At 52.0% G+C, this 13,841-nt stretch overlaps 2 protein-coding genes across 11 annotated transcripts in view; both read left to right on the top strand.

Annotated features, from left to right (window-relative positions):
• Positions 1–6: 6 nt before the first annotated feature.
• On the top strand, positions 7–11,355 carry ALAD (aminolevulinate dehydratase). Of its 7 annotated transcripts, none has more exons than XM_015568800.1 (13): positions 7–97; positions 5,624–5,664; positions 5,766–5,951; positions 7,466–7,516; positions 7,999–8,095; positions 8,365–8,500; positions 8,612–8,695; positions 8,796–8,884; positions 9,162–9,217; positions 9,305–9,392; positions 9,481–9,567; positions 9,891–10,020; positions 10,660–11,355. In XM_015568800.1, exons 3-13 carry the CDS (start codon positions 5,839–5,841, stop codon positions 10,716–10,718), a joined length of 990 nt encoding a protein of 329 aa, XP_015424286.1. In that variant the 5' UTR covers positions 7–97; positions 5,624–5,664; positions 5,766–5,838; the 3' UTR covers positions 10,719–11,355. The 7 variants fall into 7 exon arrangements, with proteins under 7 accessions (XP_015424286.1, XP_015424285.1, XP_015424288.1 ...); XM_015568799.1 differs by having other exon boundaries at positions 7–102; XM_015568802.1 differs by having other exon boundaries at positions 7–102; positions 7,300–7,516.
• Positions 11,356–12,476: 1,121 nt separating this feature from the next.
• HDHD3 (haloacid dehalogenase like hydrolase domain containing 3) overlaps positions 12,477–13,841 on the top strand; it is a 3,139-nt gene continuing 1,774 nt past the window's right edge. The window contains exons 1-2 of one of the 4 annotated variants that reach the window (XM_015568804.1): positions 12,686–12,779; positions 13,722–13,810. The gene's annotated coding sequence lies outside the window, so the exon portion shown is untranslated. Of the gene's footprint in view, positions 12,511–12,685; positions 12,780–13,589; positions 13,811–13,841 lie in introns of those variants that run through there. The other 3 variants (XM_015568805.1, XM_006771209.2, XM_006771210.2) reach the window with 3 other exon arrangements.

Here is a 13,841-nt window from a genome sequence, read left to right as displayed (position 1 = left end):
CCGCCTCCGGGAAGCAGCCCGCCCCTGGTGCACCCGGGGAGATTAGATTGAGAGCGAGGGAGCGGTGGCGGGAGCCTAGGCTCGCAGCTCCGAGGAGGTAAGGTAAGCGGGGGCCGGAGACGGGGAGATGGCGGAGGCGGAGGCTGTGGTACCGCGTCCCTAGACCCAGACTGTGCTGTGCGCCTGAAGCGCTGGCAGCGCAGCCGGGGATCCGTCCTTTGGGGCCGGTATTTGGGCTCTTAGGGGTGGATTGCCCGGCTGCAGCCGGGGTAGGGTCTCCGCGGGCCCATAGTCCTGGAGGGCACGTGTCCAGTCCTTGGGGTTTACTCCCTTGGACACCCCTGGAGCAGACTCGGTGCAGAGCGCGAGGTACATCGCCGATGTGGGAGAATGGTGGAACTGTATCAGCCGTTTTGTGCTAGGTTTGTACGTACGTGCATTGGCCCATTGAGTCTTTACAACAGCCCATTTAGGGCGACTCAAGTCCGCATTTACCAGATGAGGCAACTGAAGTCACACAGCTGGGAAGTGACAGCTAGAACAGACTCCAAAATCCACACACTTTATTGTCGTGCAGCCAGCTGCATCCAGGTCCAGAGTCACGGGTCGGCTTCCCTCCCCCACCCCTTCACCCAGAGTTCTCCACAGCCCAAGTCTGCTGTGGGCTTTGAAATCTGAACGTAAAGTATCAAGGGGTAGTAGCGGGCATTGAAAACTGGGCTGCTGGAGACCTGAATTCTAGCCCTAAATTTGCCACTACCCCCTGCATGATCTTGGGCCTGTGCCTGTCCTTCCTTGAACCCAGTTTCGCCATCATTTCGATGATGTAATCAACAAGCTTTAAGGACCCTCTTAGCCAAGATGTCTTAGGAGTCTGTGGACCTGGCTAATTCTCTTCAAAGCTCTAGGTCATGGCCCAGGTCTCATTCTTCTCTTTAATTCCTGTGTGTTGCACTGGGACAGGCCTAAAGTAGACATTCAGGAAATGTGAGTTGAATAAACAAGTCGGTCCCTTGTCATAACTGCCTAACAGCTGCTGTCCTGGGCCCCTCAGGGGCTTTGGATTTTTCAGCCCTGGCCACCTTCTACCTAGCTGGCCCTCCTGACTGCCTCCGCCCCAGCTGGTGGCAGAGCCTGCCGGATCTGAGAGTAGCTCCCAGCCCTCTGTGCCAAGGCCATAACCTCTGGAATCCTCCCCTGAGCACAACATGGGGGGCTCAGACCCTGTAGCTCTTTCTCAGTCCCTCCTGGTAGCAGCTCTTAGGGCCCAACTTAACTTACCCCCAGGTTGGGGAAACTGCCTTCTAAGAAAGGAGATACCTCTACAACCAGTTTGAAAAGCTACTTATTCCTCAATGTCCCCTCTTCCCTGAAGCCATCCTTGACTCCCAGAGAACACAGATCCCTCCCACAGCACCTGGTCCACCCCTCGGTTGTAGCATCTGTGTGGTGATTATTCCCCACCACCCCCCCACCCCCTCTGGAAGGCAGCGATCCCACCCCCACCTGGGATGTCTTGGAAGACCTTGGAGCCCACACAGGTTTATTGAGAAAACAATTTGGTTTAATTTGTTTTGTGTCTAAAATAGCAAATGATTTTGAAAGATATAATGAAAAGCAAATGTAAAAAAATTAAAGCAAGGGGGATAAGGACACATTTGTAATACCTTAACTATAAAAAAAAAAAAAAAGTTCTCCCTTCTGGGTGTGTGCAGAGGCATGGATGTGATGGCACGCCTAGAAATCTAGTTCCAGATCAGTTCTATCCCTAATATAAAAGTAGCTACGTGTTTACTGTGAGACTAGGCACATACCTGTTCACTATCTCTAATCTCTGCAGCTTTGCATTTTATAGAATCTGAAAGGCTAGCAACCTTTCAGAGTCACACATTGAGCACAGACCAGACCTGGGCTCTTTGAAAACCCTGAAATGTAGTTTTTTTTTGGACCACCCTATACCGCTTTCTAGTTAAAGCTAACCTGTTCTAATATGGCTGAGCATAGGTGCTGGGTCCCATGGTGACATGCTCTTGACTTCAGCGAGGTGTGACAGGATTTAAGCAGTGACTTGCAAGCTCCCTTGATTTGAGAGAAGTGCTCTCCCAAGTGTATGAAAATCTCCCAAACCTCCACTGGCTTTTGCTCTGCAAACAGAGATGCAACTCTGTTGCTCAGGGGTGTTTTTCTACCCCACACATATTGATTCAGCACCTGTTGTGACAGAATGTGCATGTGTGGTGCAGGGTATGGCACTGGACTAGAAGCCAGGAGATCCCGTGCTCAAGCCCAGCTCTGTACCTGACTCACTGTGTGATATCAGGCCCTGTTGCCTCTGCATCCAATTTCCACATCAGAATGAAAGCGATAAACAGGATTGGTGATTTTCAACTTAATTTTTTTATGACTGATACCCATTTCTCAAATCAAATCTCCCTGAACCCTAAAATTAAAATACAACACACAGATATTAAAGCGGAACTGCCCTGGTGAGGCCTCTCCCTCAACACTCTCACCCCCGCTTGTCCCCCACCTCCTGCAAAGCTCCTAGGCAGCCCTGCCCTGTTGCTGCTGATAAACGGAAGGCATTTACTTGCTCCCTCAGCCTTCTAAAGTAGAAGCGAGAATGAAGCCAGTGGAATGCAGCTCTGGATTCCAGAAGCTGGGAGCTGCCACAAAAGTTGCTGCTATCTGAGACGTGTGTAGACCCAGCTTCAGAATCTGATTTGACTCCAGAATGACATTGAGCAAGTTAAAGTTACTTAACCTCTCTGAGCCTACATTTCCTTATCTCAATTCTTGTTTCCTTGTTTTCTCAGCTCTCCAGCCACCAAAGCAAAGCAAAGATAGTCGAGGCAGAGAGGTGCCTGCTGAATCCGGTGTTTACCAAGACTAGTAGATAAAACCGAGCACTCGTCTAGAACAAATTCAAATTCTGGCTGTTACTAACTAGCTGTGTAGTCTTGGGCAAGTGACAACCTCTCTGAGCTAGGCTAATCCCTGGCAGACCTGGGAGCAAAATCTTTTTTTAAAATATTTTTTATTGATTTTATAGAGAGAGGAAGGGAGCGGGAGGTAGAAACAGCAATGAGAGAGAATCGTTAATAGGCTGCCTCCTGCACGCCCCCTACTGGGGATCAAGCCCACAACCTGGACATGTAACCTGACTGGGAATCAAACTTTGGACTTCTTGGTACACAGAACAACACTCAACCAACTGAGCCACACTGGCCAGGCTGAGAGCAGAATCTTGCACAAAATGGTCACTCGGGACTTTGTAACTGCTGAATGATTGCTCATTTGGGAGTTTGGACATTTCGGGGAGGCCTGGCTTGCTCCTGTGTCAGGTGATATGGTGGCTCAAGGGTGGGGTAGTAGGATGGAGCCCCGTGTGGCTCCTGATAACCCCAATCCTGACAGGAAGGCGGGTCAGATAAAAAGAGGCCTGGGAGACTGGGGAGAAAGGCATCATCCGTGTACTAAAGGACTCCCCAGGCCAAGGGAATGTGTAACTTCAGATAAGTCCCTGCCTTTCTCTGAGCCTTGAGATCCCATTCACACAAGGAGAGATGAGTAGCTCTTGATATTTTTTTCTTCCCAACTTGGCTACTGAGTGTCCCCTCAGGCACCTTGCCTGAAGGTGGAGTGCAAGTATATTAACCACCAATCTGTAAAGGTGTCTTCAGACTGACAAACGAAGCAGGCAAGTCCACTGACTATAACAGAATTTATTATAGGGTCATTACTTACTGAAGTTTGGGTTAGAGCAGAAGAGACAACCCATCCGACCCTGCAGATTATTAGCTAGACTAATAAATCTTTTGTAGTATAGCTGAACTACTAATGATTGACAAGACTAAAGGACAAAGAATGCAATGAGACAGGTCTCATGATTGCCAATGCATAGTTTGATATTTATATGATTGCATAGTTTGATATTTACCTTGTTTGATGTGCCATTCTGGTCACTTACTGACAGGAATCAATGGTTACACTATGTGAATTTATAGGACACAGCTAATCATTAACTGTGAGGCTTTGGTGCTGGCTGAGACGAGTTAGGTCAGAGTTCTCAGCATGGAAAAACAAAAGCAGGGATGCAAAGATGGAGTCACTTTTGTTCACATCGACATCTATACACGCCTCCCAAAGGACGTCTCTAAAACGGAGCTCTCCACCTCCTCTCCAAGGTCTGCTCCCCACTACCCTGTTCCTGCCTGGTCCCTGTCGCCATTGCCCTCCAGGTCAGGAAAGCGTCCCTCCCACGAGACTGCCTCTTGGCCGCCTTATGATGGCCCTTCCTTCTCCACCCCTCTGGCTCCACATCCTCTGTGCTCCTCTGCTTCCCACCTGCTGCGCTCAGGCTGTCAGGATTTTCTTCCTAAAGCCAGGCTCTGACCAGGCCCCTCCCCCGCATTAGAAACTTTCCTGTCCCCAATCTGCCCCCCTCCCCTCCATACACACCTGGTTCCATTGATTGCCTCCTTAGGTCCTAAGACCAGTCCATAGCCATCCCTCCTTTCCTACCTTTACTCCTTTCTTCTCTTCCTGAGGGACTATTCTCCCCTTTCCTTCTAACTAGCTGAACCCACTCATCCTGCAAAACCAGTTCAAGTCCTCATCTTCTTTCAACAAGCTTCTTCTGACCTCCAAACTCACATTGGAACTCAGAGTTCTTTTAGGGTAGGTTCCACCTCTCCGAGATGCACTTAATCAGCCCTACCTCCCAGGACTGTAGTGCCAACTCAGTGAGAAACCATGTGTGCAAGTGTCTAGTGTGGCCTGGCACACAGTAGGTGCTCAAGAAACAAATGCTACTGCCCCAGCTTCCTTCTATCTTACATTTATTTAGCATTTAGGACATATTGTCTGGTATTTCATGTAATATTTACTATGTGGCAGAATGTGTGGGGAAGACAAAAAAAAATGAACTCACTATAAACCCGAGAAGCCCTGTCTGCTGGGACAAGATAAGATATAGTCACAAAGACCTGTTATAGAAGAGAAAGTGTGACCTGGGCAAGAAAAGAGGCTTTAGTGGGAGAGGGCAGGAAGGAGTGCCTTGTGGACAGCCAGGTAGGATTTGGGGCTGGAGGAATGGAGAGAGCACAAGCCTTCTAGATAAAGGGAACAGGGTGAGCAGAGGCAGAAGCTAGCCACATGTGGCTTGTGCTTGGGGAGTAGCAGGAAGTTCGAGGGCTGGAAAAGACGACCTCAATGGCCACTCCACAGGGTGTGTGTGTGTGTGTGTGTGTGTGTGTGTGTGTGTCTTGGGAACCACTATTTAATCCTCTTAGTGTGTGTCCTGCCTGACAAGTCCACGTATGAAGGGTAGAATTACAGGGAGTTTTTTTACTTTGGTTTATCTAAACTTTCTGCCAAGTACATGGACATTTTTCATGGAATAAACAAAGTATAAATGTTGGCTAGATCAGTGTTCCTCATACTAATTTCCATCCAGCCCAGATTGATTATTTTGATAAAATAAAAATAAATTACTAGAAAAATATTATTTAAAAAGAAAAAGAGAGGCCATATAAGTATGAGCCCAAATTTTGTATTTCTGGGTTCAAATTGCTATGAAAGTTTCTTAAGGCCTCCTTTCATTTCTCTACTTATCTTATAGACGAGCAAGGACTGGTGAACCACACTCAGAGGAACACTGAGGTAGAGAGCAGATGCAGGAATCCAGAAGAGCTTGGGAGGTATATGACCACCTCCTGGGGACAGGGACCATGTCTCACCTTCCTCCTGTTGTCCCCACATAGCTGAACACCCAGCAGATACCCCAGGAGCCCTCAGTTCCAACCAGCTGGCTACCCTGTACCCTGACTGCTCACCATGCAGCCTCAGTCTGTTCTCCACAGCGGCTACTTCCACCCACTGCTTCGGACCTGGCAGGCAGCCGCCACTACATTCAGTGCCTCCAACCTCATCTACCCCATCTTTGTCACGTGAGTCCGCAGAATGAGCCGGGTCTCTGATCCGCAGGGTGTGGGTGGGACCAGAGCAGACATCTGTTTGTGGGTGATAAAGTGAGATGTCAGTTTGGAGCTCAAGATATGGGTTAAGGACAGCTGTCTTAAGAATGAAACAAACCTTGAGAAGAATTCAATCTTCCCATTTGGAAAATAAGAATAAGTCTTACCTGCCATCCTGAGCTTTCGCAGTATGACAGAAGCTGGGAAGGTATTCTGTAGATTGCTAAGTGCTATGTACATGTAAGAGGTGGTAGGCATGATTATTAATAACTAGAGGCCTGGTGCATGACATTCGTGCACTGGGGGGGAGGGAGGTCCCTCAGCCTGGCCTGCACCCTTTCACAGTCCAGAAGCCCTCGGGGAATGTTCTGGCTCATGTGGGAAGCAGACTTAGGCCGGCAGTCTTAGTGCTGCCTTCTGGCTGAGCGGGGCTCCCCGTGTGGGAGCGCACTGACCACCAGGGGGCAGCTCCTGCGTTGAGCTTCTGCCCCCTGGTGGTCAGTGCGCATCATAGTGACCGGCCCTTCAGTCCATTTGCATATTACTCTTTTATTATATAGCATAGCAACAGCTGACATTTATTGAGAACTCACTGTGTACCAGGTACTATGCTAAGCATCTACATCTGTTATCTTTCAGCTCTGACAGCATCCATATGAGGGAAGTATGAGTATTATCCCCTAGGTCAAGGGTGGGGAACATCCAGCCTGCAGGCCTATGAGGCCCGCAAAATCATTTGGTCTGGCCCTGCCAAGGCATTAGGGGTGAGTTAATTAAATGTTTGACCAAATCTAGCGGGCTAATTTTTAAGTTGATAATTGTTTATGGCCTGCAAATGATCTTATAAATATCCAAATAGCCCTTGGCAGAAAAAAGGTTCCCACTCCCACCCTAGATCGTTATCTCCTTGAGGGCAGGGATTTTTGTCTGCTTTGTTCTCTGTTATACTGTCAGAGCCTAGAACAGCACCTGGCACATAATAAGTACTCAATAAATATTTGTTGCATAAATGAATGAATGAATGAATGAATCCACCCAGGATATAAAAAGAGGGCCTGAGGCTCAAAGAGATGGTACACCCTCATTTAGGCCTTGTGCTGGCCCTGGGGCCACAGGCGAAGGGACATGGCACCCATGTAAGGTCAAGAAGCTAAGAAGGTCACCCAGTCAGTACTAGGAAGTGACTGTGATAGTGAGTGAGGACCTTCTGACTTCAGAGTCCAAGTTCTTAACCACTTGAGTGCTTCCTGTGATTGCTTGTCTTTTAGTAAGGCTGCTCTTGCTGTCACTGTTATTCTTGTTGTTCCTATTATTATTTCAGGCCCTGGGCTTGGCCAGGCAGGGGGACCAGACACTGGACCCTATCCTCCTCCCAACATCTCCACTTCCATATTCCTTCCCAGCTCCCCAACCATCCCCCCTCGTCACCCCCTCACCACTGGCCCTTTCCACAGCTACCAATCCATAGCCCACCCCCACTCTTGCAGGGATGTTCCTGATGATGTACAGCCTGTTGCCAGCCTTCCAGGAGTGGCCAGGTAGGAGACATGGTGGGGAGGGAGGGGGATGATGGAGGGAGAGGTTTTACAGGTGGAGATGCCAGGAAGCAGAAGCAGAGCCAGGAGGTAGAAGATCTGGAGAGTCTGACTTCAGCTCAGTAGAGAGAAGGGTTTTGTCAGGGCCAAAGTTGTTCTACAACAGGAGAGGCAGCCTTGTAAAGTAATGGGCTACCCATCACCAGAGGCATCATAGCAGAGTCTTGGAGAGGAGAGCTTAACTTCAAATGGGAGTTCAATAAAAGAACCTTGAAGGGGCCTTTTGCAGCTGAATCCCATAGTCTGCCACTGGGGCCTCAGCTTACCCATCTGTTTGTTGGGTACGTTCCTGCTCCCACCCCCTGTACTATGGGGCTTGAGCCCTCCTGGTACCAAGTGCTACTTGGCTCTTAGTAGAGGCACAGTGTGGCCCGGTGGGGAGGACCCTCGCCCGGGGCCTGCCTCACTGCAGCCCCTCCTCGCAGGTATGGTGTGAACCGGCTAGAAGAGATGCTGAGGCCCCTGGTGGAAGAGGGCCTGCGCTGCGTCCTGGTCTTTGGTGTCCCCAGTAGAGTTCCCAAGGTGAGGAATCGGGGGAGGTATTAGAGGGGAGGTGAAGGGGAGGTTGGGTGAAGGGGAGCTGAGGTTCCACGCTGACCACACCCTCATGTAGGCCTCGTGCTGGCCCTGGGGCCACAGGCGAATGGACATGGCCCCTGTTATTAAGACAGCACCCATGTAAGGCCAAGAAGCTAAGTAGCACTATGACACCCTGACTGGGCAAGTCAAGTCCCCTGTGCAAAATGGGGAGAGTCCTCACTGTGCCTCCTTTGTCCTTTCCCTGTCACTAGGATGAGCGGGGCTCTGCAGCGGACGCTGAGGACTCCCCGACTGTCGAAGCAGTTCGTCTGTTGCGCAAGACCTTCCCCAGCCTGCTGGTGGCCTGCGACGTCTGCCTGTGCCCCTACACCTCCCATGGTCACTGTGGTGAGTTCCCTCCCTCCACCAGCCCTGCTGCCACCTGCACTCCCACTGCCCAGTTCTCCCCACAATGGGACAGGCCAGGGGCTCCCTAAAATCCAGCTGTCTGACGTGCAGGGCTTCTGAGCGAGAATGGGGCTTTCCAGGCCAAGGAGAGCCGCCAGCGGCTGGCAGAGGTGGCTCTGGCCTATGCCAAGGCAGGTGAGTAAGCCACCCGCAGGGGTGAGAACCTCTGGGTCAGGGAGGTGGTGGAGTAGACAGGAGGGTCCCAGAGTCCTGAAGGCCATCCTCCCTCCCTTAGGATGCCAGGTGGTAGCCCCGTCGGACATGATGGATGGACGCGTGGAAGCCATCAAGGAGACTCTGATGGCACATGGATTTGGCAACAGGGTAGGAGCAGGGGGTGGTGGGGAGGGGTGTGGGGAGGTGAGGAGAGGAGAGAGGCCTGCCCCCACCTCTGCCAAGAATCACAGAACTGAAGACGGACAGGACAAGGTCTTTGGGACTGTCTCACCCTCTGCTCCTAAGATAGGGACATCAAGGCCCAGAGCTCCAGTGGGACTAGAACGCAGGCACTCTGCTTCCCAGCCTAGGTCCCTTTCCTGCACGTGACCCTGGAACAACTGGAAAGGGCTGACTGAGCGCAATCCCCACGTTCTCTCCACAGGTATCGGTGATGAGCTATAGCGCCAAATTTGCTTCCTGTTTCTATGGGCCTTTCCGGTGAGTGGGGATGGGCTAGGGTCTGCTGTTAAAGCCCTGACCCGTTAGCCCAAAGCTGAAGCCCTCCCTGATGTTGCTGCTTCCCAGGGACGCGGCTCAGTCAAGCCCAGCTTTTGGAGACCGCCGCTGCTACCAGCTGCCGCCGGGAGCACGAGGCCTGGCGCTCCGAGCAGTGGTGAGTGACCAGAGCTTGAGCCCCAGCTAGCCTGTCCCCCTCTCCCCTCGCCTCCCAGGCACTGCCCACACCCTACCTCATCCCTTAGGACCGGGATGTCCGGGAAGGAGCCGACATGGTCATGGTGAAGCCGGGATTGCCCTACCTGGATATTGTGCGGGAGGTGAAGAACAAGGTGAGCACAGAGCAGAGACAAGGGGGGCTCAGGGAAGTGAGAGAGTGTGTCCGCGGGCTCTGGGACCTTAGATTGATGGACTGCAGAATCTCAGAGTTGGAAGCAATCTGCCCCTGGACAGGAATCCTCCCCTCCCTGCCCCTGCCCAGGAGCCGCCAGTGGGCAGAAGCCTTTGAACAGCTCTGCTCTAACAGTTTAAGAAGGGGTCCCCAGCAGTGCCTCAGGGCATGGGGCTCAAGATGGTCAAAGGTTGGGCAGGGAACAAGGGACCCTCCCAGGGGGATACCCACCCTCCACTTCTGCCTCCTGCTGCTTCTCTGCAGCACCCAGAGCTCCCTCTGGCCGTGTACCACGTTTCTGGAGAGTTTGCTATGCTGTGGCACGGAGCCCAGGCTGGAGCGTTTGATCTCAAGGCCGCTGTACTGGAGGTCATGACTGCCTTCCGCAGAGCTGGTAAGCTGGCAGGGGTGGGGTTTTTGACCTGTGACACAGACTATTAGGCAGTTTGCCCAGAAATGGAAATGAAGTCCTGAAACAGCCTGGAGTCTTAGGCCCAGAGGTAACAGTGATCTAAACAGACACAGGCTGAGAGGAAAAGACATGACTGTAGAACAGAACATGGAACAGTGAAGCAAGCAGAGCTCTCTATTATATTTTGGTTGTGAGACCTTGGCCTAGCCACTTCTCTGAACCTCAGTCCTGTCTATAGTAGATAAGATACCTGGTAGGTGGTTGTCATGTTAAATGAGATGATAGGTGTGATTGGCATATGTTCATCACTCCATAAATGCGAGCTGGTTTTATTGGTATGGCACACAGTGTGGCAAGGGAACTTACAGCGTATCTGCTTCCCCACTGTGCATTTTATTCATTGGCAAATTGGGGTCCAAAAAGAGAAAATGACTTGTCCACAGTCACACAATCTAGAGAGCTAGGATTGACTAGCACTGGGCTCAGTCTTATGTTGTGAAACGCACTAACTGTGCCTCTTTGTAGTAGCTGCCTTCTTCCCCGCTGGCCCTCATTTCCCAGAAGGTATGCCCAGAGCTGATGCCCCCCCCCTCCCCTGTTTCCTGTTTCTCTCCCACAAAGGTGCCGACATCATCATCACCTACTACACACCTCAGCTTTTGCAGTGGCTGAAGGCATGATGGAGAGAGTGTGCACGGCCCAAGAACTTTACAGAGGCCCCGGGGCCTTGGAGAAATGAAAACCAAAGTAAATGCTGCTTTTTGAACTGTGCCCTTGTGCCCTTTTCCTGCCAAATCTTACCACTGTCAGCCACATCTTCCTGGGCTCCGCCAAGCTTCTCCACCCTCCCCTGTGTCAGCCCTGAGGCCAACTCTGCCACTCTAGCTCCTTCCTTGGTGTTGCTTCCATTTGAAAGCTCTCACGGGCACAGGTTTGTGGGGCCTGGGAGAGGAGTTTGGAGCATTAGGCGAAGAGGAAGACAGTTGGATCGTGGATCCTCAGAAGCTGTGGAAAGCCCAAGGCCTCTGGCAGCATGCCACATCTGCTGGACATCGGGCCTGGGGGCTAGACTGACATTCCTGAGTTCAAAGTTGAGACTTGCTGCGATTCCACAGGAAGGCGGTTCCCACACCAGCCAGCGGTTGCCAGGCTGCCTGCGATCTGCTCTATTCTGAGCCATAAACCCCAGACAAGAATTACTCATTAACGAGCAGAAACATTGCCAGGGGATCAAAATTCAGAAGCAAAGAGAAAGTTCCTGATTGTTGGAGATGCCACCCCATCAAAAAGGCTTTTTATTAAAGAGATATTTTTTGAGAGCGTGTTTTCTGTGCCCAGGCACTGGTGCTGGGTACTGAGGATCTAGCCCAGCCGTGGGCAAACTACGGCCCGTTTGAAATGAATAAAACTAAAAAAAAAAGAAAAAAGACCGTACCCTTTTATGTAATGATGTTTACTTTGAATTTATATTAGTTCACACAAACACTCCATCCATGCTTTTGTTCCGGCCCTCCGGTCCAGTTTAAGAACCCATTGTGGCCCTCGAATCAAAAAGTTTGCCCACCCCTGATCTAGCCGGACAGCCCTCAGCTTGTCTCTCTGCATGGAAACTATACCAAGAGAATGGGAGAGACAGGCCACAAGAAAACAGACAAATAAAGCAGTTACAAATTCTAATAAGTGCCTGGAAGAAAATAAAGGGTCTGAGACAGAGAATAACAGATGGGGGACGAGGGGCCTCCCTGAGGTCCAGGGAAAAGGAAGGGTCCTTACAGAGCAGAGGGAAGCGCCAGAAGCTGTGAGAATAACACCAAGTGTGCAAAGATCCCGCAGTGAGGAGCGTAGCCGCACTGCTGGGAGCTGGGCGCAGAGAAGGGTGGTGACGGGGCTAGAGGTTAGAAAGGTGGGTCCCGCACCTTTTGGGAGGCTTGGGTTGTATTTTGCATCTGATCCAAAGACAACTAAAGCAGCTTAACCTATTATGTATGGTCCAGTTTCCCACATTCTGCTGCTATGGGGAAAACGGAAGGGTGCGAGAAAAAGCCTTGTTAGGCTACTGCAAACCCCAGGGAGCAACGGTGGTGACCTGGACCACGGTGATGGTGGAGAGGGGAGGAAGCCAATGTATTCGGGATACATTCTAAAGATGAGCATGAATACTTCTTTTCTTTCACTAAAAAAAAGGCGGGGGCGGCAGTTAAGTTACTGCAGAGGACTCTGTCCTCAGCAAATTGTCCTGAGTTAGATAAGTTTCCAACCGAAAGCAATTCCTTCCTGGTGCCGGCAGGGGACCCAGAGCAGAGGAGCTTTGCCTTGCTCAAGTCCACACGGCACTCAGCAAGCCTCCCGGGACCCACAGCCCCTCTTCCCTAGTCAGTCTGAGCCCCTCCCAGGCGTGTCCCAACCCCAGGAAGACGAAGGGGCTGGGAGAGAGGACGGGGGGTGCAGAGGCACAGAGGATGCCAGGTGACGGTGAGACGCGGGTTGGGGACGGAAGGGCTTAAGGTGAGGATCGGAGAGGGTGTGGGAGTTTCCTAGGGACCGAGAGGGAACCTAGAAGCACGCGGGGGGCGGAGGGGCAGAGGGTTGGAGGGTTCAGCGGGAGGGGGGCGGGGCCAAAGGGGCAGGAAGGAGGGGGAAAGGGGCGGGGCCGAGGAGAGGCGGCCCAGCGCCGGGCAGAGCTGCGCGCCTCTCACGCCGGCAGGGCCTGCAGTTTCTCTCCTGCGCTTCCCTAGGAGCAGGTGAGTCCTGAGCCCCGGGGACGCGCTCCGCGCTAGAGCTGAGCAGGGGCCCCCGATTGCCGCCGCAGGAGCGGCTTGCGTCCCTAAGACCCTCTCGCCCGGGTCACCTGCAGACGGCTGCTTAGAGGTCTCGCTCTACCGGCTGGCACACCTGTAATTTGCCGCCACCGAGCCCGAGAGTTGGGGAGGTAGGGTGAGCAGTTCATGCCTGTAGCCCAGAGTCCCCAGCTCCGGCTTCCAGAAATGCAAGACGCGGTGGGTCGGGAGCCAGAGCCTTTGTTCTCGGCTCAGCTGTGCCAGGGTCCCTCGCCGGGCCTTCATCTCCCTTCCCGCAATGTGAGCAGGGTCTTTCGGTGGGTCTCCCTAAGTTCCAAACAGACTTCAAGTCATGTCCTTGACCAGCTTCCTCTAAGGCATGTCCCAGATTCACCAGCCACGTCCCTTCCTCGGCACACACGTGGCTGCACTCTGAATTCTGGACCCTCAGATCCCTGCAGGAACCCTGACTTAGCTCTGGGGAAAGAAGCTGCGTCCAGCCGGTGGACGACAGGCGGAGGAGTTTGTTTCCTGTGCGTTAAGGCGGTAGTTCTTTCCCTGCTGTCCACCCAGGCAGGTGTTACCTCCATTAAAGATGAAGCTGGGCCCAGCCAGTGTGGCCCGGTGGTTGAGCATCATCCTATGAACCTGGAGGTCACAGGGCACACGCCGGCACTGCTGGCTCAATCCCCAGTAGGGGCCATGCAGGAGGGAGCCCATTGATGTTTCCCTCATTGATGTTTCTTTTGCTCTCCCTTCCTCTCTCTGAAATCAATAAAAACATATTTAAAAAAAGATGAAGCTGGGGCTCAGAGGGGCTTAAAGGCAGGTAGGACCAGGCAGCTCTGGTCTGCTTTTTGTCCTATGCTGTACAGGTTTGCCAAAAAGATTTTCTTTTTAATTCAGTATGCCTAAGCAGTGGAAGGAAGCACTGGCCAAAGAGTGGAAGTTTGGGTTCTAGTCCTGGCTATGCTGCTGACTCACTGTGATCTTAGGTAAATATCTGCTCCTCTCTGGCGCAGTCTT

Source organism: Myotis davidii, unplaced genomic scaffold (genome assembly GCF_000327345.1).
Source record: "Myotis davidii unplaced genomic scaffold, ASM32734v1 scaffold64, whole genome shotgun sequence".
NCBI lineage: Eukaryota > Metazoa > Chordata > Mammalia > Chiroptera > Vespertilionidae > Myotis > Myotis davidii.
This window is presented reverse-complemented; position numbering and strand designations above follow the sequence as displayed.